The 23581-nt window shown below is 38.3% G+C and overlaps 2 protein-coding genes across 3 annotated transcripts; both read right to left on the bottom strand.

Moving 5' to 3' along the window:
- Positions 1–4292: 4292 nt before the first annotated feature.
- Positions 4293–15022, bottom strand: LOC136766769 (vexin). Of its 2 annotated transcripts, none has more exons than XM_066720577.1 (6): positions 12640–15022; positions 12037–12086; positions 7414–7576; positions 6783–6901; positions 6390–6478; positions 4293–5262 (listed from the first exon to the last, which is right to left on the bottom strand). In XM_066720577.1, exons 1-6 carry the CDS (start codon positions 12704–12706, stop codon positions 5073–5075), a joined length of 678 nt encoding a protein of 225 aa, XP_066576674.1. In that variant the 5' UTR covers positions 12707–15022; the 3' UTR covers positions 4293–5072. The 2 variants fall into 2 exon arrangements, with proteins under 2 accessions (XP_066576674.1, XP_066576682.1); XM_066720585.1 differs by having other exon boundaries at positions 4293–5259.
- Positions 15023–15159: 137 nt separating this feature from the next.
- adhfe1 (alcohol dehydrogenase iron containing 1) lies at positions 15160–23338 on the bottom strand. The gene is made up of 14 exons (XM_066720565.1): positions 23240–23338; positions 22579–22616; positions 22194–22237; positions 22042–22095; positions 21375–21529; positions 20670–20866; positions 20095–20172; positions 19334–19439; positions 17989–18141; positions 17305–17403; positions 17023–17101; positions 16629–16725; positions 16008–16165; positions 15160–15789 (listed from the first exon to the last, which is right to left on the bottom strand). The coding sequence occupies exons 1-14, from the start codon at positions 23290–23292 to the stop codon at positions 15706–15708; spliced, it is 1395 nt and encodes a 464-aa protein (XP_066576662.1). The 5' UTR covers positions 23293–23338; the 3' UTR covers positions 15160–15705.
- Between the last annotated feature and the right edge of the window lie 243 nt (positions 23339–23581).

Below are 23581 nucleotides of genomic sequence, written 5' to 3'. Positions count from 1 at the left end.
GAAACTGTCCCCTGGTGAGGGAGCTTCACAGGTGACCCAAGGACTTATAATCCCACCTGTAACTCATTGAGACAGCTATGATATATGTGTATATATATATCTGGAGGTCATTTATCACGTAGGATAAGTCAAGGCTGTGCCAAGAAGAAAAACAATCTAAGCTTGCCTGGGAAAAGAAAACATACCAGTGTGTCTGAAAGATTAGACGCCAATGCAAAAAAACATTGTGCTTATTTTTTTCCTATCCGCTTGACATTTTAGCAAGAGACTCGTACTTCACAATCCACTCAGCACATTCTGAATCTAGTCTTGTTCAGTGTCAACCTTTTGGCATTCTGTATGACGGGTAAGGTTTGCCAAGGTCTCTACTGAAGGTTTTAAAAATATAGTCCCACTTTTTGTTAGGTATTAGAATAAAACAAAAATATGAATGTAGGCTCTATAAGTAACAGTGTGTGGACAATATGTTCCAAATTTGACACAAAAAAAAGGCCATCTTATTTCAGAGCCAATGCTAACTGTGTTCAGAAATGCATTCATTTTTTATTGTTAATAATAATATATTATTTTAAAATTTGAATGGTTTGAATGCAACACATTAATGTACAGTAAGTCCTGGAAATTATGAATGGAAGTGATTTATTTCACTGCGGGAGCTGATTACAGTGTTCCACTAAGCGTCATGTAAAATGGGCTTCTTGTACAAAGAGACAGCTTGACTTTCCTAAAGAGCCCTGCCAGTGTGCATAAGCTGGGAGCTGCCGCTGACAAGCAAGGCCTTTCAGGGTTCAGAAAGGCTCGGGTTTACAAATGTGGGCAGCGCTGTGCAGCATGAGGGCTGTGTGGAGCCAGCATGTGGTGTGAGAGAGCCCGCTCGGCCCAGCCCCCCCGGACCCCCGGCCTCTCACACTGCCAGCCTTTGTGAGTGCCAGACAGCAGATGGCAGTCAATTATAGTTGTGACAGGAGAATCATCTGGCAAGCACCCTGCAAACACAGGGCCGTGGCACTTCTGGCGGGAAATTTAAACACTCGGGACTGCAGTCTTGACAGCCTAACTAGGTCAGTATTCCTTACAGCTGATGTTTCCAAAGCTGAACCCTGTTTGGATGCATTGCACTTTCACACATACTGTAAGTCCTATAGTACTGTCAGATACTTGTGGATATAACACAGGTGGATGTTTTTACTTCGATGAGATGCTAAATGTTTCTAGTTCCCATTGAACGTAGCTACTTTATTATCCAGGTCTCATATTCTTTAATATAGAACATTACATTAGGAGCATTGACTTGTTTAGAAGTATTTTGATATACAGTGAGGGAAAAAAGTTTTTGATCCCCTGCTGATTTTGTACGTTTGCCCACTGACAAAGAAATGATCGGACTATAATTTTAATGGTAGGTGTATTTTAACAGTGAGAGACAGAATAACAACAAAAAAATCCAGAAAAACGCATTTCAAAAATGTTATAAATTGATTTGCATGTTAATGAGGGAAATAAGTATTTGATCCCCTATCAATCAGCAAGATTTCTGGCTCCCAGGTGTCTTTTATACAGGTAATGAACTGAGATTAGGAGCACTCTCGTAAAGGGATTGCTCCTAATCTCGGCTCGTTACCTGTATAAAAGACACCTGTCCACAGAAGCAATCAATCAATCAGATTCCAAACTCTCCACCATGGCCAAGACCAAAGAGCTGTCCAAGGATGTCAGGGACAAGATTGTAGAGCTACACAAGGCTGGAATGGGCTACAAGACCATCGCCAAGCAGCTTGGTGAGAAGGTGACAACAGTTGGTGCGATTATTCGCAAATGGAAGAAACACAAAATAACTGTCAGTCTCCCTCGGTCTGGGGCTCCATGCAAGATCTCACCTCGTGGAGTTTCAATGATCATGAGAACGGTGAGGAATCAGCCCAGATCTACACGGGAGGATCTTGTAAATGATCTCAAGGCAGCTGGTACCATAGTCACCAAGAAAACAATTGGTAACGCACTACGCCGTGAAGGACTGAAATCCTGCAGCGCCCGCAAGGTCCCCCTGCTCAAGAAAGCACATGTACAGGCCCGTCTGAAGTTTGCCAATGAACATCTGAATGATTCGGAGGAGAACTGGGTGAAAGTGTTGTGGTCAGATGAGACCAAAATCGAGCTCTTTGGCATCAACTCAACTCGCCGTGTTTGGAGGAGGAGGAATGACCCCAAGAACACCATCCCCACCGTCAAACATGGAGGTGGAAACATTATGCTTTGGGGGTGTTTTTCTGCTAAGGGGACAGGACAACTGCACCGCATCAAAGGGACGATGGACGGGGCCATGTACCGTCAAATCTTGGGTGAGAACCTCCTTCCCTCAGCCAGCGCATTGAAAATGGGTCGTGGATGGGTATTCCAGCATGACAATGACCCAAAACACACAGCCAAGGCAACAAAGGAGTGGCTCAAGAAGAAGCACATTAAGGTCCTGGAGTGGCCTAGCCAGTCTCCAGACCTTAATCCCATAGAAAATCTGTGGAGGGAGCTGAAGGTTCAAGTTGCCAAACGTCAGCCTCGAAACCTTAATGACTTGGAGAGGATCTGCAAAGAGGAGTGGGACAAAATCCCTCCTGAGATGTGTGCAAACCTGGTGGCCAGCTACAAGACACGTCTGACCTCTGTGATTGCCAACAAGGGTTTTGCCTCCAAGTACTAAGTGGAAGGGGTCAAATACTTATTTCCCTCATTAACATGCAAATCAATGTATAACTTTTTTGAAATGCGTTTTTCTGGATTTTTTTGTTGTTATTCTGTCTCTCACTGTTAAAATACACCTACCATTAAAATTATAGACTGATCATTTCTTTGTCAGTGGGCAAACGTACAAAATCAGCAGGGGATCAAATACTTTTTTCCCTCACTGTATGTATATTTTTAAAGTGAAGACAATTCTCCATCAGTAGTGCAGACGTAGTGTCCCTGATTACGTGTTATCAGGTGTCACTGGTGTAAGGGGTGTGAATTATCCAAAGCAATATCGTGAATTAAACAACTGCGAAACAGGACTGACATCTGCTGTGTGTAACAGGAGATGCGCAGTGATACAGGTAGCGATGGAGAACACATGAAAGCCCCCAGGGAGAGCGTATTGCAGGTCTGCACAGGGGACTGCACTGCTGTCAATGGGCAAGACCCGGGCGCGGGCTGTGCAGCTGCTCTAGGTAACACTGCCACGCCAGCTGCAAGGCAGGTGAAAGGGAATTGCAGAGTTATAGCTCTTGGCAATGAGCTCTTTGAGAGAACAGTGGATCTTGGTGTAGTAGGGTCAACCTGAACCTGAGACAGAACTGGTCCACCAATGTGAGAACCAACCCTACCAGATTGGTTCAGATTGTGCTTTCCCTCCAACAGCACACAAACAATGAACAATGAGGCAGGTGGGAGTCAACACACAAGCTGCGGTATCTTTTCAAATAACCCCCCCCCCTCAATCGGAAGCTAGGTAGCTGCTTTGGGGGAGGTTTATCTAAGTTGTTAGAAGTGTGGAAAAAATGAAGTCAGCAGCCATGTATGTGCATATGAAAGCACCAAGCACATACAAGTTTTGGGGGCTCATCATCACTTCCCCAAACACAGCAAAATACTGTGTGCTTCTAGCAGAGAGAAGTATCTGATTTTTAATCAAATGGTTGGGTGATTTTTGTGGTCATTATGATTATAATTATTTCTATCATGAATTGCTATAAGCACCACTTTTATGATTAAATTATCCTCAAAAACAAAATAACATTTGAGTAGTCCTAATCCTTTTTTATTTATTTTTAATAAAGGATCTCCATTCAAGTAAGTGAGCTGCTGGAGGCTCGTGTGGTTAATATCTTCACTTGATGAACGGCCCTATTTGGCAGGGAGAGGATATTAGTAAACTGCTCTGGTCCTGAAGTCCAAATGAAGAGATCTCCCACAGTTTATGATCTTCATTAAGACACTAGGGGCAGCCTGCTTGAAAAAGTGGTGCAGTACTGAAAAAGCAAGTGTATAAAAAGTGTATACATCCTGCATTATTCATCTAGCACCCAGGGAGACAGTCTTCTACTGAAATAGCCATGATCTGAACTGAGCTGTTTCACATTTCCTGTTATATCTGTGGTGGCCAAATGAATGAAAAGCTCATTGAGAAATACAGGACTGGAGGGCAGCGCTTCAGACTTTATGGAACTAATGAGACTTGTTTTTATGTCGCTAGGAAACCCTTCATAACAATGATGCAATTTCTTTTGGTAAAACATTTAACTCCTGAATAACTAATTCATACTGTTCAGAACCCCACCTTTATTATTACATTTCAAATAAAAATGTCTTACATACATTAAAATAAATAAAGTACAAGATATATGGCCATTGCATACATTAACAGTATCACAAATGTAATAAAGCCAAATGCGTAAACATAAAAAACACTTTACTTATTATGAATGTATTGATCACAATTGTAGTAATTTTATATCAACCAATTAATTTTGTTTTTCATCACATAATGAGATATTAATCGTTGGCAAACTTCTTTTCCTTATTTTTTTTAAATACCATCAGCCACAGAATTTTAACAGAATGAAGGGAAAATATATCCTAGTCACATAATGGGCCAACTAGGAAACTGAGAGACCTGAACTGAGCCAACACAGACATATGTAATGCAAATATTTAGGCTGATGATGATATTTTGAAGCTTTTATCTGTGTTCAAATGACCATTAAGTAATTTGCCTAAAACACACTTCTTGTGTTTCTATGTGCCATGTATTACAGCATAAAACTGTGTTATGAACATGTTTCCCTGTTAGCTTAATCTTTGAGATACAGATACAGATACATATATATAAAGTTAGTGGGCTGTGCCCCTGCAGTACGGCCTATATGGACTGCCAGGAGGTTATATAGTCTGTGTGCAGGGCAATGACTACCTGACAGCAGCAGTACGTATGTGTTGAATTCAGTCAGTACTTAAAATAAGAACTACTTCACTTCCTGCTACACGTATCTGATCAACGCAATTGCATACGACTTCGTGCTCGACTTCCTGACGCACGTCCCTCAGTCGGGTTCAAACGCGCTGTTTGTGGCCCCCTGGTACGGTCCCTTCTTCTTATGCTTCAGGAGGATCTTTTGCAGAAGGCTGGGGGAGCTGTGGGAAACGCTCTCTGTAAGGGGCAACGAGGCCTCAGGCCCCACTGCCAGAAAAAGGCCCTCCTTCCTACAGCTCGGTGACTTCAGGCAGTGTCTGCTAAACAAAACAAAAGCGGGGGAAAAAAAAAGGAAAAACATAATCAAAGGATCTGTTTATTGCGAGTGACCTAAATTCCAAAGCTCTCAAGGACGACAACAACAGTGCTGTTCAGCTCCAGCCACGGCCTGCAGACGCTGCCGTAGCCCCTAGCAACAGCCCTGGCCCAGACAGCAGGTTACCTGATGGGCTGTTAGAGCCTGAAACCTCACCGCCGCGCTTACTGGTGTCAGAACTGCAGATACATTGTACAATCACGTACACTGGGGTTTGAGGTATGCTGATAAGCTCTTTTGGAAAGTTCTAAAATGTTGTTGAGCAGATTTCTATCTGTTATTTCCCTTGTATTTAAATATATTGATTATAAAAAAATCTGAAATGTGTATAACGTGTCCGCTAAATATGCACATTTGTAATCTCCCACATGAATGTAAAAATGTTCTCTTAGTATTTCTACACTAATATGTTTCAAGGCAATGAAGAACATGAAATACATCTGCTTTTAAAGGTCATGTAAAGCATTGTTTAAAATGGCTTATTATGAGCTGAGCTTCTTAATACTTCACACATACACATGAATATTCAGTATATGGAAAATATATTTTCACAGCACAGCTGTCAGTGGAAAATGCACCTGCAAGTGTAAATGGAAATATTAAAAAAACTTAGATTTTTCCAGTGATCACCAAGCACAGAACAGAAGTTTTCCAGTTTTACTGATAAACACATGAAGCAAGGAACCATTTATGTCCTAGCACCATGTCAAATTTAGCGCATTGGTTTGTGCAGAATATTATTTTCACTTGTGATTTTTAAAATGTGTTTTCATAAGCACATTTTCCTGGGCAACAATAGTCTCACAGATGTTCTGAGAGTCCAGAGATTTGTGAGGGTGAGCAAGCGTTGTGCCCACGGCCTGGGGAATCCATTGAGCTTTAATCAATTATAAATTGCTCGGACTGAAGGCATAATTTGCAGATGACACGCCTGTGCTTTGTCATCTAATGAAGTATGAGATAGGCCACCTGCTCGGGGTGTGATCCCTGTGGACTGAGGGGGAGACAGGCGGCTCTTCTCAGAATGGAGCAGCTGGGACAGAGCAGGGCTGGAAACAGCGAGACACATACCCTTCAGACGGAGCAGGGACATCTGCGGCCGGCTCCTGGACTGAGCTGCGCTTTAATGAGCTTCTGAGGCTTTCTGACGACTCATCTTTCTAGCAAACAAACACAAGGCCAGTTCAACTGGAGAGATTATGGAACATTAGCTCTTGCGTCTAGGCATATCTGCCCAAGAAGTGGATGACTATTTCATATTTATTGATTTCGGCACCTCAGTGATTTTTATCTTTAATAAGAGAATCTGACCGGTCAATTGTTTTTGCCCAAAGACAATATATTAGCCAACACCATTAATATTTAAATGTATAAATGAACTTAAGAATAATAAATAATATATTAAAACTGTTTCACAAGATCGATGAGGCTTGTTTTCAATAATAAAGACATCTGGGCTCTTACATCAAATATCGAAGGCCTTCTCTTGATAGCTCTGTATCCCTCTGTGCTGGAGAAGGACACCCTCCTACCCAGGCTACAACGTGACTGCAAATTGGCACTTGTGTCTTCATTTATACCATCTGAAAACATTAACAAATAGAATAAACAAATAGAATTACTTTTTTCATATCTGTTAAAACCAGGCAACAACATTGTAATTCACTGCTTTTCTGTCCTTCAGAGGGACAAGTGTAAGTAATAACAATAATTTAGCAACAATTGCTTTCCTTTACACGATTAATCACAAAGAGTTGACTCAAAGTGTAATTGCTTTCTTCTGTAGTGCAGACTCTATGATTTCTTATAATGTCATTATACAGTTGAAGTAAATAAACATGACATAAACCCTGAACAGAACATAAAACTAAGTGCATTTTCACTGAGAGAGAGAGAGAGAGAGAGGAGGGAAAAGAGAGGGAGAGGACTATTTAATATAGTTTGCTGTTTAGTAAATTTGTATTTTAAGTAATATATATGTAATTATATATATTCTATCCATTTTTTAAAAACACAGTAATTGCACATGGAAGCTATAATTTCGGGATACATTCTATAACTAAAGGAAGGTCTGAGCACGGGACACTGAACTCACTCTGTTTAGTGACGTGATTGGAGGGGAAGTACCCTTGTTCCCCATTATGCAGGCGCCCAAACCACCAGAGTTCATCATCCTTGTGGAGAATGTGGATGACATCACCCTGGCACAGCTCCAGCTCATCTGGCCAGTGGGGAGTGTAGTTGAGCACTGCTACCACCTACAGGACAAAAGCATAACTGCAACTCAAGACATTCCAACCCATTCCTGTTTGCGATGCTTTTGATCACAATTTTAATTTGAAATGGATTGTTTTATATCTCAGTGCACCATTTTCAATTCTAAATTCTGACACAAAAAACAAACTCAAATATAGGCTGCCACGGGCATTAAGGATGATTGAATAGATTGCAGAAGGGGTTAACTTAAATAGACTTAAGGATAGGCTTTTGAAAGCAGCAAGCACAAATGTGTTGTGTATACAAAGCCTGTCATTATTCAATCAGGTTCTTCAGTGCAGTTGAATAGGATGACTGAAGTTCTTGTCTACTGTTCTAAGTTTAATTTAATCAACACATAAAGAGCACTTTGCTTGGTATTTTATACGTTAATTTATTAAATTATTATTTAGTGTGTACTACTAAAGGTGCTGGTTTTCCATGACTGGTAATAAATTATATATCTGCTTATCTGAGAACACATTTTTGACATGTTTACATCAGACTGTTTTAGAGAGAATTACAGTACAGTATCTTAATCTACTCCCATGTCTTTAAATCCAAGATGTCACATTGTATTACCTTTAGAACATAAGAACATAAGAAAGTTTACAAACGAGAGGAGGCCATTCTCCTCATCGTGCTCGTTTGGTCTCCATTAATAAATAAGTGATCCAAGGATCCTATCCAGTCTATTTTTAAATGTTGCCAAATTTTCAGCTTCAACCACATTGCTGGGGAGTTTGTTCAGATTGTGACGCCTCTCTGTGTGAAGAAGTGTCTCCTGTTTTCCGTTTTGAATGCCTTGAAGCCCAATTTCCATCTGTGTCCCCGGGTGCGTGTGTCCCTGCTGATCTGGAAAAGCTCCTCTGGTTTGATGTGGTCGATGCCTTTCATGATTTTGAAGACTTGAATCAAGTCCCCACGTAGTCTCCTCTGTTCCAGGGTGAAAAGGTTCAGTTCCTCAGTCTCTCAGTAGGACATTCCCTTCAGACCTGGAATAAGTCTGGTTGCTCTCCTCTGAACTGCCTCTAGAGCAGCGATATCTTTCTTGAAGTGTGGAGCCCAGAACTGCACACAGTATCCAGATGAGCTCTAACTAGTGCATTGTACAGTCTGAACATTACTGCCCTTGTTCTCAATTCTACACTTTTGACAATATAGCCTAACACTCTGTTTGCCTTTTTTATTGCTTCCCCACATTGTTTGGATGGAGAAAGTGAGGAGTCCACGTAGACTCCTAGGTCTTTCTCATGCGTTTCTCATACATTGAGTCCAGATCATTAATATAGATTAGAAAAAGCACAGGCCCTAGTACTGATCCCTGTGGAACAACCTCACTCAGTTAGAAGCAACTCCTCTAATCGACACCCTCTGTTTCCTATACATCAACCAGTTCATAATCCATCTACTTACATTACCCTGAATGCCTACAGCTTCCAATTTGAGGATCAGTCTTTGGTGTGGAACCTTATCAAAAGCTTTCTGAAAATCTAAGTATATCATATCATATGCTTTCACATGATCCACAGCTGCAGTTGCATGTTCAAAAAACTCTAATAAATTAGTAAGACATGAACTGCCTCGTCTAAACCCATGTTGACTATCTCCAAGAATATGGTTTTCATTGAGAAGCTCCTCTATTTTCTGTCTAATCATCAGGTGAGACTGACTGGTCTGTAGTTTCCTGGCTCAGTTTTGTCCCCTTTCTTGTGGATTGGTGACATTTGCCATCTTCCAGTCAGTCGGCACATCCCCTGTTCTAAGTGTTATTTGGAATATTTGAGTTAGCGGCCTATTCATAATTTCCCTAATTTCTTTAAGTACTGTTGGAAATATCCCATCTGTCCCAGGTGATTTTTTTGTTTTTAATTCTGCTAGTCCCTTTAGTACCTCCTCCTCATTTATCCTGATCTCTCTGCTGGGGTCACACAACATGATTTCTACAATCCGAACCGATTTTGTGCACAGTGCGCAGCTCACACTTAACCACTGTTTTGCACCGAATTGATGTCTTTTGCGTCGTGAAGGAGCGCACACACCCGGGCGCTTCAGTACAGGGGAACACACTTCACAACTGATCTGACATCCTTGTCGTGGATCTGCGTCACAGCCTCCACACTCCCCACATCTCGCAGAAACATGCGTGATCCACACAGCAAAAAGGTCAACAGACAGGGATGGACATGTACAGGTCATGTTTGTGAAATGCAGATGTCCGCAATTATGCGCAGATCTGCGCTGCTCCACCAATGGGATCACTGGATTTCTGCAGATCTGTGCAAAACTGCAGAAATCTGCACAACAAGAACATGACCACAAACTGCTGTTGCTGTCCGTGTTCATGTGTCGGACAAACACACAAAGCGGAGAGAAAAGAGGATGAGTGTGAAGACATGGCCGTGAGAGCTGCACTGTGAGAGCTGCACTGAGCAACACACAGCTCTATCCATCCCACAGTGTGAGCAAGCGCTTTGTAGGGATCAATATTTAGCGCAATATACTGTCTCAGCTCCCACCAATAATGGATATCTAGCCAGACTCTACAAAAATAACAGAGCCAGCAATCTTCCAACCAGTTAGGGCCTCTTTCCACAATGAAAACATTTTATACAAAACCGCCATCAGTTTACTTCATTTTTTGTTTAAATCTTCTTAAGTACTATAATATGTAGATGGAGAATGAAATATACTATAAATACACACTTTAAATACATACTATGAAGTGTCTCTGCCCTGTAGGAAACTAACTAAATAGCAGACATCAGGACAGATTGAATCGTATTAACAGGAGTTCTTACTCCTGCCCAGTAATTGTGCTATTCTTACCTTAGTAAAAAGGATTACATGTTTAAATGTGTAAGGATTACTGTACTTACAGCTACGAGTCTATTCTAAATGTGGTAACATGGATCTAATATGGCTCACAAGAAGATATATATATATATATATATATGTATATATAAAAACAGATAATCCAGTCAAGGAAGGATGGACAGCAGCTCGCGTCTAAAACAGTCCACATTTACCAATGTCACAAAAAACTATTTATTGGAGAATAAGTGAGCATCACGAATGTGGACTGTTTTTAGACAGGAGCTGCTGTCCATCCTTCCTTGACTGTATTATCTGTTTTATTTAAACTCCCTGGGATAAGGCACCCCACATTTAAGGTTTATTAAAACTATTGTAGCGCCAGCAATTTTTCAAACTCATATATATATATATATATATATATATATATATATATATATACATATACCCTCTCAATTTATATTGTAAAGATACTACTTCTGTATAAAGTATTGTACTTAATCTGTATTAAGTATTTTCAGAGAATTTATACAAGTTTTTAAATAAAACATCATATGGTTTCATACTATATACTAATTTAAAAGATTTTATTTTTATCACAGATTAATTAAATACTCATGATGAGAAAGAACTAAAAGTGACTGCATCAGATGATTCTCAGGAACTAGTCAGTCAACTAAACCAAGAACCAATATGAATAGGATTCATTATTGGCACTCACAGAAATCAGCCATTTCTCAGTGCAGGCAGAAGCATTTGTTAATAAAGTCTCTTGCTCAGATCACTGCGAATATATGGGCAACACCAACTGACAACAACATAGGCCCTTCTCTATGAGGAGTGTCTGTATCCTAACATGGCACCGGGAACAGGAACACATTTCAGAGTAGGAAGTTATGGAGGCCGCTGGTGCTGGAGAACATTTTTTCTTATAAAGGACTACATGAATGCAAACACTTAGTGGGATATCTGAAGCATTCTATTAAATCAATCAGTGTTTATAACAGATAATGCACTTTGTAGTAGTTTGCTATATTGTGGTTGTAAAGAGTGAGAGATATAACAGACACAATCTTCTATACATTCATTACGCATCTATAGTAATGGACATTTACTTATTTTCGATTAAATGGATCATGTAGCAGAGGACTTCCCTTCAGCACAGACTCACAGGACAGTGATGTTAAAGTTTGCACTGGTGCTCACTGATCAGTGGTACTATCCTCCTGTCTATCTCAAATAGTTGTTCAGTACTATCCACTTTGCCCAGATCAATGCTAGTCTGAAGTCCAGTCATTTATAAAGCCTCAGTCAGCCAAATGATCATCTTGAATCCAAACATCTTGCAAAACCATCGGTATAACCAGCTCTGACATGACATGGAAATTTGAAGTGTGCACACGTGCGTATTAGATTCAGTGCAGACCAGATTGTATAGTAATATGAGAATTTAAAACTTTGCCTTTCTAAGAGAGAATCAAAAGTATTTTAAGGTGACTTATTAACCCCCCCAGATTAATTTTCCATCCTTACTTACCTAATATCAATTAAATTAATTATCTTGCTTCTGGTATTCTTCACCACTGACAACATGTAGTTACACATTTTCAAAGCAACAATCAGTACAGAAACAAACAGAATAACTTACCCTTTCTCCTCTTCCATGATATCCACCAATATGTTGGCTTCTCCTGCAAACTGAGAAAAACCACTGCATCAGCATATAATAGAAAGACTGAGCTGTTCATATTTCTGTTGTTTTTTCAACTGCATATTTGCAGTTTTAGTCAGAAGTATCTATATCCTTTAATTGAAACAATGTTATTTGTTGATTCTCTTAGTTTCATACAAATTGTTTATCAATCTGTATATATACATTTTTATTTAGTATAGCTCCCTTTGCAGGGTAGCCACAGAGTGCTTTACAGATTTAAAATAAACCGACAAATAAACTAAATAAAACAAATAATGAACAGTGCCTTAAAAAACAGATTTAACATGAAAATTACTTAATATTTGAAATCTGAAATAATGTTTCATAGACTTTGACTCATCAGCAGTCAAAGCAAAAAACAAAAACAAAAACTTGATGGAACCATTTAGTAAAGAGTGCAAGAAGCACATGTCCTGACAAGAAAATAGGTGAATGAATGATAGAAATCTGTCAGAGTGTCTGCCATCTATTGCTGCCAGTAATGATGCCTGCTGTTGCCTGGGTGAAGCCAAGAGCCTGCCTCTAGCCTGTACTTACCCTTTGGAGAGAATACAGTGGTGAACACCTCAAAGTGCTTGTCGCTGCTGTTGTAGATGACATCCATTGTGCGATGTTTCAGACACACTGCCTGCCTGGAGCTCTGGCACCGAGCTTAAGATAAACAGGTCTCAGTAATCCACTGCTTTTTTTAAATCACATCACTGTGCAGGTTTGTACTGCTGCACACACACACACGTGCACCTCCCACCCACATGTGTGAAGACCTCTGCTGGGGCACCCCTTTGCTTGATTTTTCTTCTTACTTGCAGCTGGACGGCATCATCCCAACTTTGGTCAGCTTTCTATGAGAGCAAGACACTGAAAATCATAAATGTCATCTGACAACGTTTACAATAATACTCAGATATAGGTTAATAGTGTAAATTGTAGCATTGTCTTCATTTGGGTCAGGGCAATGAAGGAAAAATAAACTTTTACACCATCCAAACAATTAGGAAAATAAAGAAAGTATATTTATATTCCTAAAGTTACTGAAATACTTATCAAAAACTATTACATCTACATGGATTTGTGTTTTCATAAAACCCATTTCAGTCCACAACTTAAAACAACAGACCTCCTTCATTTTACATTACAAAGTGTTTAATATTTACAGAAATAAAACTTGCTACTTATTTGTCTGTGTATCTATTGGAGTCAGTTACTGAAAGAGAAACACACACATTTATAAAATAACAGTAATATACAACATTAATATTTAGTTTAAACATAAGTTCTGTCTAGTTGCCATTGCAAATTTAAAAAAAGCACATTTCAAGGGAAATTAACAGCACTTACAGATATTTTTGTCTACAAGATGCCCTATACAAAACATGTGAAGGGATTTGGTTCTTTGCAGAAAACACAACAAAAACAAACATGTAAATGACACTTCAATTAAAATATTGATGAATATGTCTTTGCCATCTGTGTCAGAATGTGAATAATATCCTTCTGCTCTATTGCTGTGAATTAATGCTCAGAGATTGATTGAGTTTTAATTCATGGCGCTCCATATAGCAGTTCAGTGTTGGTGCTTTGTAACATCAGACAGGGATGGAAAAAGATTTGGATGAACTGTTAAGCACAGACCAGTCAACAGATGGAGATTGGCTTTAGTGTGATAGGACATCGCTGTCCTCTATTGTACTCGTGTCAAGCAGTCAAACACCATCCATCAAGTGATACATAGGAAAGATTAGGCACAATTATTTGAATTTAGATTATATATATATATATTAAAAAAAAAACAGAACTGATTGCTTTGGGTAACCAGGGAACATAAAGTAATCCAAGTAATATAATTATATCAATTTAAGTATATATAACACTTATTACTAACTGTTTGTATTACAATCCCTTTATCATATATTGTCACGGTATTTATTTGTATTATTAAAACTCTACAGATGTCCCACAGAGTGCTGACTCGATAGAAAGTGTTGACATAGTATGCGCTGAAGTTCCCTTTTAATTTTGGTTGCATGTCAGTTGGATACAAAGTGATCTTAATGTCTTGTACATGCTAACTCAGGTTTGCCATTTTAGAAGAGGATCCAAGTCCCTCAGCATTGGAAAACTAATGGCCTTGACAGCTAATTACCCTCATTGTTATCCCTAGTCTTGGCTGTATCTTTTCTTCCTAGGTCCATCCAATTACAGTCCTGTAACCGAACAAAAATAAAACTCTTTAAGATTAAAAATATCCGCCATGAGGATGAAACGTCATTATTATTTCGCCACATTGATGTTTGGTTACCTCAGATGCTGTAAGCAGGCACCGCCTCTGCCTTCAGTTACGCAATGAACACGCAAGTATACCTGTGTGACATGTTACATAACTAACAGTATACCATGTATCCTGAAAAGACAATAAGCAAGCAGAAGCTGTGCACCAAACATATATATATAAAAATGCTTTTTAAAGAATTAAAAAGTACATCTTAACAGGAGGCGTATTTCTCCTTCATGGACACCTGCAGTGAGACAGATGTCCCACAGGGTGCTGACTAACACCTCAGCTGTGTTATGTTCAGTTGCCAGGCTTGAGTACAGATCTATTGTCCAGACGGCACAATCTTCACATGTGTGCTTCCACTCCATGACAGCCCCACAACCCTACTATGCAATGGGGCTGATTTTGGACTTTGGTTGCATTAACACTCTGATCTTGAATAGTTTATTACAATGCCTGTAAACACTGCACACTGTGACGTATAAAAGCAGTATGTTAACCGAAGACATTCTTAGTTCTAAGCTTCTCTTTACATGACAGACACTTTCAGTAATCCTCAAACCTAATCTACCTAATATCAGATTAAGTAGCTACTACTTCTAAGTAATTCTGTTAGGTTAATAATGAATCTATATATTTCTTATTAGCAGAAATGATATTTCAACGTCTGTCTTTACAGTGTTGCTCTAGTTAGACAAGAGTTCAATGGGTCAGTGGGCAAGTCTAGGATTATTCTTGAAATAAATGAAAACTGGAAAAGGAAAGGTACTAAAAAATATGTATTTCGGTGTTCATGTATTTATTCATCTTGGAAGGAAGTTTTGATATTTGATACAGGGTTTGATAATTCACATATTTACTTAACTTGTTAAGAACCTACAAAAGTGTGACTCATTTGAACAGTGCTTTTTACATCCTGTATATAAAGTGACTTTCTATTGAACATATCCAACTATAGAGAGAACCTTCCTTTTACACCAGATTACACTCATCTATTACTAGTGCTGTTCTGCTATGTATAAAGACCTTGCAAAAAAGATCACAAGGACAAATCAATCTCAGCACTCTCATGCAATCAAAGACCATTCAATTAACATTTGAGATTCCATTGTCAGGCAGTCAGCATAAACCTGTTGATGAATACAGTTGAGGAGGTGAAGTAACTCTAATCTGTAATTGTATAACATACAATTGCAAAATCAAGCCAGATGCTCTATAACAAAAACAAAATATATAATTACTATGATGATTTTACTATTGCATTTTTAAAAAGTGATTTCATAGTGCGGTGCCCTTGGCAGTGAGGTTGTGCAGAGACAGACTCTGTATCAGAAGAGTTTCATTGCAGATTCAAACAAGCCAGTCAGGTCCTCCTCAGTGTGTGGCCTTGGTGCCAGTTTGGTGACTCTTTCCTGTAAAAGGAAAAGTGGAAAATTTTCTTTCGATTTTCTTCTTTAACTTAAATATTGTCTAATAACTTAGAGTTACTGTAGCAAAAACATGAATTAATATCATATTCAAATAAATAAAGAGCTAAAATTAAATAAAATGATTATGCCAAAACTAAGAGACACACATTATCAAGTGTATAAGATGTATACGATATGAGACACCATATATTCTCATTTACCTGAGGTATAGTTCCTCTCACTAAGGCAGGAATATCGTCTTTAGTGTAACCAATAGCACCCAAGCCATCGTCAACATTCAGATCAAACAAGAGTTTCCGCAGGGTGTCTGCCAGGACAACCCCGGCATCCTCTCGCTTTGCACTGCGGACGTCAGCTCCTGCACCGAGACAGAAACATGTCTGTTCAGCTGAATCAGGGGAGGAAATCTCACACAAACACAGCCATTCAATTGCACACAACTCTGTGGAAAAGTTGCTGCAAAGAGAACTTACTCAAACAAGTCTAATAGATATAATCAGATGATCATAATTTATATTAAACTGTTGCTGAGGATTAAAAAAAAAATCCATTACTAAACTTGACATAAAAAAATCCTGCTTTTAAATTCTGTGGGCCTGAGCACCTATTATGTCAGTATATAACCAACATATCTGATTTTAGGTCTGAAACCTCCTGTACTTCAGTTAAACTTCTTAATCTTCTTAAAATTATTATTAAAGGAACAATGAAGTAATCAATAATTACAATCCATTATAATTGGAATCTAGCTAAAATATACCCTAATACTGATGTGACAAATCTACAACGGCCGAATGTAGTCCCCTGGCGTATGTAGTCACCCAGTATTTCAGCTGCTTCCAGGTGGCGCTCGGGGCACATGCACCCTGTGAACATGAACACTGCGGGCGAAGTCAGCACCACTGACAGGCCATGAGGCTGCAGGCATGAAACACAGGAAGTGTCAAAGAACAACGGAAATACAACAGCATTTTAGTAAATAATATACCTGGTTAAACGTATTTAATATATGAACCCTTACTATTTAGTTATAAACCTAAAAGAGTGCTGTACTGTAGCAGCCTACTTGTGTGTTTTTTTTTTTCCAGTCATCACAATAATAGGATATCTATTCTGAAGGCTAAACTGTAAACTAAATAATGAATTATTAAATGTGTCCACCCATAAGCCTTTAATATATGATGCATATTAATAATTATGAAAACAATTGCATACCACTAAAGGATGGTCCACATTATAGTCTTTTGCTCTGAAGGTCTTGACATGTCCAGCGATAGGATAAGACATTCCATGGCTAGATTACCCCCAAAAACACAAAAAGCAATAGAAACAGTCAACTTCAATTGTTTTTGAAAATTAAATATTTCTGGCACTATTTTAAGGCATGCCTTACTAAACATCAACTATAAAAATGACCACCTCTAATTACCACATCAAGCTTATCACCACAGAGGAAATTACAGCTGTAATCAAGAAGTATCACAGGGATTGATTTACCAGAGGTGGACCCCAGCATTTCCAAATCCTATTCCTGCAAACACACTGGCCAAGTGCATGCTGGACCTGGCCTCCATGTCCCCAGGATCCCTCACTGCTCTGGAGACCAATCGACACATAGGCGGTTAGCATAGACAGGAGAATAAAATCAAACAGGAATGGGCAAAGCTGGTCATTATAGATGGTATACTGCAGAGGGAAAACATTTATTTAATTCATATCCATAGCCCACATTATTAGAGGAGAAAAAATAAACATTATATAGTTTACTGTTCAAATAAAGATATTTTACATAAATTATAAAAATGTTTGTTTACCCCATGTATAAACAAAGACAAATAATGTATTAACGATTTAAAATGGAAAACACTGTATTCTGTAAGATCTGTTATTTGGAATAACTCCATTGCTCAATTGTGGAGATTGTACACATCTAAATCATGAATCTGTCAAGGACTTGAATACAAGCATAAGACATTTTCTGCCTCAGTCTGTAATGTTGAAATAAACATTACTATCTATGGAACAACAATTGTACAAGGGAATCTTTTCAAAATATGAAGCATGAGAACAGGCACAAAAATACAGTAGGTGTTAAAAAACAACACCATTTCTTTTACTAGATAATAAAGTATTACACTATTGTATGTCTTATTAAAACAGAGTAAAATTTCAAGCTCCTACCGCTTCAGGTACTTGGCCACAATGTGCAGCGCGTGTCGGGACCAGACATCGCTGATGGGATTACTGCCCTGGTACGCAGGCCTGCTGATGGGGTTGGGAGGACAGGGGCTACGCATATGGTACGGCAGAGCGGTGTAGGATTCCAGTGCATGACTGTACATGGAGAGAAACCAGAAAAAACTAACTATCCTCCCGTCTCCTCTTCTTTTACGGCTATTATTTTGTGCCATCTGGCATAGCCGGCATCAGGGCAAATGGCAATTTACATGACAGACTGAGTAACATAAATTGATTTATAGCAGGGGCAGCTCTATCAAAAGGACATATCAGGCACCATAGAGATCTCGGGTGTGTGTGAAAGGAGTTGCTCATGCAGAAGACCCTTATTAATTTGGCTGGCAGCAAACACAACAACTCCCAGTGTTGACAAGTTTTAGGGAAATCGCATTGAGGCCTGTCAGTGGTTTACATGCTCAAATTCACATTACAGGAAGAAAACTCCTCCTGAATTACAAGGCAAATTTACATATGTGTTCTTTAAATATATAATTTCACAATTATTGTATTATACCCAAACATTCTGATGAGTCTGGAACATATTTTTTTATTAGGAGACAATTAAAAATATATAAAATAAGTGTAGGAGAATTAATTGCAGGTCAGAGATCTATTTTACCCCACTCTGCCTTTCTTCAGTCAATGATATTTACAAGATGAACAATGCAATATTTGTTTTCTAATTGATTCCACAATACAATAATGTTATAATCTTAATTAAAATTTCATACTTTAATCCCACAGTACACAAATGGGAGATATTAAAGAGACATGAATGTATTATGCAAAAGGATATTTATGAAATCAAATGTTCTGAATACACTAACAGCTGTCTTGAGCACAACATATCTGTTAAGTCTTAGACTTAAGGAAGAGCAAAAGCAAGACATGATATTATGATTTATAATACAGTTGAATCAAAAACAGGCCTGCTAATTGCAAACAATAAACTAGTACCATGTTTTTATTTATCTGTTGTAGAAATGATCTGGTAGAGCAGGGGTGGCTAACCCTGGTCCCGGAGAGCTGCAATCCTGCAGGTTTTCCAGGTCTCTCTAAATTACCAATTAATGGATACCTTGAACACGGGGACATTTTGCCTAATTAAGACCCACAATTGGTTCAATTAAGCAGTTAATGATCTGGATAGAACACAAGCCTGTAGACCCTGTGGCTCTCCAGGACCAGGCTACCCCTGTGATAAGAGGTTTGAAATTTGTGAATTGAGGGTAGTCATAGCATATAGTCCACAGTACAGTCTAGGCCATAGTATTAATACAGTACATACCACAGTACATCAAAGCCACTGTTGGCAGCTACTCTCTGGGGCATGTGCAGGGTGTGCAAGGGATCCACCATTCCAAGTGTGGGCTTTATAGCTCTGCTAGCAATGCCTAAACATTGGTCAGGTGATCAAGCACAGAGAAAATTACATTACTTTGATGAAGATTTTAAACTGAATATATTAATCAGAAGACAGCTTTAAAAAACACTTTTATTGAAATGAATACAAAATCAGGATTGAGGATGAAAATCCATAGGGCTCAAGTTACACACATCTGATTGAGCTAAATGGGTAACTACTTTTAGATCTTTCATCTCTTTGTAGTGTCTTGTAGACACTGACCAAACTTTATTTTGTGAAGATGATTGACATTTAGAAATTACTAATAAAACACAGATGAAAACTGTTTATTTTAAAGTTACGGAAAATAAATTCAAACAATGGAATTAAATGAGAGCAAATTAAATAATTCTCAATTATTCATCCAGTGACATTTCCCTGTATTTTTCAAGTGTAAAATCAAAATTATACAATTACTTTTTTGTTAATGTTCACTAAGAGTATAATGTACCTCTCCTCACTGTCCTGTCAGTGAATAAGATCTGAATACCTGAAGCATTAAGGTGCACAACAACATAAATTAGTTTTGTGTGTGTTCATTGCTAGATATGGTGTTGCTTGCAAACAGTGTACATATGGAGTACATTTAAAAAAGAAATGGTAAGTAAGTAAACAACTTCATAGCGGTGACGGATTGTGCCTACCGGTTTTTGCTTTCAAACTTTCAAAGTCAAATATCGCTACACCTGTTGTTTCACTTCCTGTCCCAGCGGTTGTAGGCACTGAAAAGAAAGAAGACAAAGAAAGAAACAAACTCATTCATTTTATGTGACAGGTTTCTGGGGAGGGGAGGGTAATCATCTAAGCAGGTTCTTTCAAAATCTATTTGTCTTTACATGAAATGGAATTTTAACTCTATAGTATAGGTTTATTAACTTGAACCGTGTGTTTCATTTAATTGACACTAGATGAGTAACATACAAAACATTAACATAATTGGAATTATGCCAATTTTATTGATGCACTTTTTCAATGTTTTTAATAAGTAAGTAATTAAGTCTATGAGTTTATTAGTGAATATACTGGAGGTACAATCTGTAAGAGGATGTGAGGGCGCCACCAAGAGGTGTTCATGATTTTCACAGTGCATCACAATTACTGATAAGGACTAGCATAAACATTACATTAACAGTACAGGTTATGGTATAGTAATGGCACAGTCCATATTATATGACTATCATCCAAAGCCACAGATGTAAAAGTCAGCCTTTAGTTATACCTGCGATCAGGGGCTTTATCGTAGCTGTGACTGGCTTTCCCTTCCCAATAGGGATGTTTACAAAATCAAGGAAACTGGCCTCTGGGTGGCAGGCGTACAGGTTGGCAGCTTTGCAGGTGTCAATCACAGACCCTCCTCCAACAGCCACATAGGCATCGAAACTCCCTCTCTTGGCAAAATCAATTGCCTCCTTAAAACTGGAAAATAAGAGCGAGGGCTCAGTACAGCTATTCAGTAAACAGCTTCAATGGCATGAGTCTGTTTATTTATGTATTCTTAGTGGAGAATTTACTCTCTTTGAAAAATAAATCACTTACTAACTGGCATCATTAAATCAGTATCAATTAATCAAGACATAGACCAAATCAGAACTTAGACACACCCATGAACCACAAACTATGAAGTTGTACCCTATATTGTTTTGATTTATAAATAGTAGAAAGTGGCTTTTAACAAATTAAACCATGATAAGGTACAGATTTGTACTTCGTGATTCATTGGTAGGTCAAAGTTTGTATTTGGTCTAGTCCCTAGTGTATGTGTGTGTGTGTGTGTGTATTTATATACAGTGTCATCAATGAAGAACTCAGGGTTTTCAAACTCCTGATTTCAGAAATAAACCCAGGAAATAGATGCCATTCAGACACAACACTGCTGCTAGGGAACAATTTTACTGAGGACAAATAAGATGAAATAAACACTGACCTGGTATCTGTTGGTTCCACGCGCACCTTGTCATAACACCTGAACTGAACCCCATGCTTCACCAGAGAGTCCAGGACAGCTTTGACCGGGGGCAGCTGGGACAGGTTCTTATCTGTCATCAGGCACACATTTCTGGCTCCAAGATTCTGGAGATCCTGCATTCAAAAGCAACATCTATGTGACATACAGTTATGACTACACATTTTATTTTATTCAGTTACTCATTTACTTTAATATCACTCATTAAACTAAACTCATTTATCATTTATATATTGTCGCAGATTGTTCTACATGGGGTGTGTTGACTATTATGATTTCTACAGTTTTGTTAGTCAAATGTTTAAATATGTCATGTAGCAAACTGGGAGCCAATGCAGTCAAATGTTTTCTTTAGGGTGAATCTGTGTTTAACAAACTCTGAGAATAGATATTATTGGCTAAATAAGTATAGTGTAATATAATATATGTATTAAACTAGTTGAATAATTGAATAATGTGGTTTCAAGTGAAGGATGTGAATACCTTTGACTACAACTATACATTATAGTCTTAATCTATTAATCTTTTGACAAATTATTGTTCTATAATAGACATATTCATATATATACAGTATTTATTATAGTAGTCACAAGGAGATACAAGATTTGGGAAGGAAAAAAAATATTACCATGCCAATTTCTTTCGTAACTCCTTCTCCATATCTGATATTTGAGCAGGCCATCTGAAGCACAAACAGGGAAACCAAAATACTTTAGATTTTACATGTAGGTGTCAAGTATAGTTTAATTTTGCTGTAATTGTTAAACTTAAATTTCATACCTCAAATGCATAGTCTGTTTTTCCACATGACGTATGCTCTGAAGCTAAAACACACACATGCATCCATGTTATAAGAGGAAACAATTGTTGCAAACAAAGTAAAAAATGCACTGTAAATTTACCTGCAGTAGTTACATTGTTAATTTGTATTATTGTACCGTGAAAAACAGAGAAATTGACCATTTTGGAAAACGTGCCTGCTTTTAATGGGCACCTTTCATGTTCGATTCAACAAGTTGTTTTAATAAAACTAGGAAGAATCACTCAACGCAAATGTTGCATATCTCACTGGAAAATAAGTATTATCCCTCATTGGAGCTTACTGATAATCGATGCTTTCTGCATTGAGTTCACCCTTTCACTTAATTATATGTGAAAAAAATACCTTGATAATAGCTGTGTGAGTGTGCAGGACATCTGCATCTGAAATACAATAAGGAGAAATTAATGCCATGTATTTCACTTTGTAATCTTCAATGTCTTGCAATCTCGTCAAGTAGTCGACTGCCAGGGGATGTCTGTGTTGCAATGTGAGATGGACAGACACTGAATACTGATGGCTGGATTTTAATCCCACTGACATTTGATTTACGATGACGTATAGCATTTTAAAAACCTTAGTTCAAAAGAAGAGTGCATCCAGATTATCAGAAGACGTCAGAACAGGCATAGATACATTGGTGAAGATGTATGGCAGATTGCAAAAATATGTGCAAGTGACTGCAAGTTACATTGTGTCATAGGCCTATAGCAATACGATTGTGTGATTCTTTTGCTTTGCTTTACACTTGCGTAATAAAATAACTAGATTCCATCTCAGCCAACAAAAGGCTAGTTTAGTTACAACTTTAATTAAATTATATGGTCTGCATTTTATGTGCACGTAATTATGAATATATTTTTGTTCTCCTTTAAAATGTCGACTGCAGCGCAAACTTCTTGACTATACACGGTTGATTAACTCCGCTTGTACCGTAACTGCTTTGATATCCAGTTTTGTAAAGTAATTTTTAATAGCTTGCTAATAACCTGGGAAGTGAACTTACGCTGCCCTTTCCAGCTGTCGGAGCAGCTGAGCGACTCTCTCGCGTCCTGCCATTGCGCACTTGTCTGCGTCTCAGAATCTTTTCGGGAATTATGGGATATCGGAGGACCCCAGCCTGCTGTATTATGCTTGGACCAGCTTTTGTTTGTTTGACTTTGCAGGATATTTAACCTCATACAATGTAAGAGGGAACCAAATAAGTAATCTTAAAGTGGTTATAGTAAAATATAAACAATCAATGCGATTAAACCATACATTAAACTGTGTGCCATTAGCAAAAGTATCTGTATATTCAGAAGTTTTTTTTGTTTTTTTTTTGTTTCTACTAATGTCAGATGCTTTT

The sequence above is a fragment of the Amia ocellicauda genome, chromosome 2, assembly GCF_036373705.1.
Source record: "Amia ocellicauda isolate fAmiCal2 chromosome 2, fAmiCal2.hap1, whole genome shotgun sequence".
Taxonomy (NCBI): domain Eukaryota; kingdom Metazoa; phylum Chordata; class Actinopteri; order Amiiformes; family Amiidae; genus Amia; species Amia ocellicauda.
The sequence above is the reverse complement of the archived record's forward strand: the minus strand, read 5'-3'. Positions and strand labels throughout refer to the sequence as shown.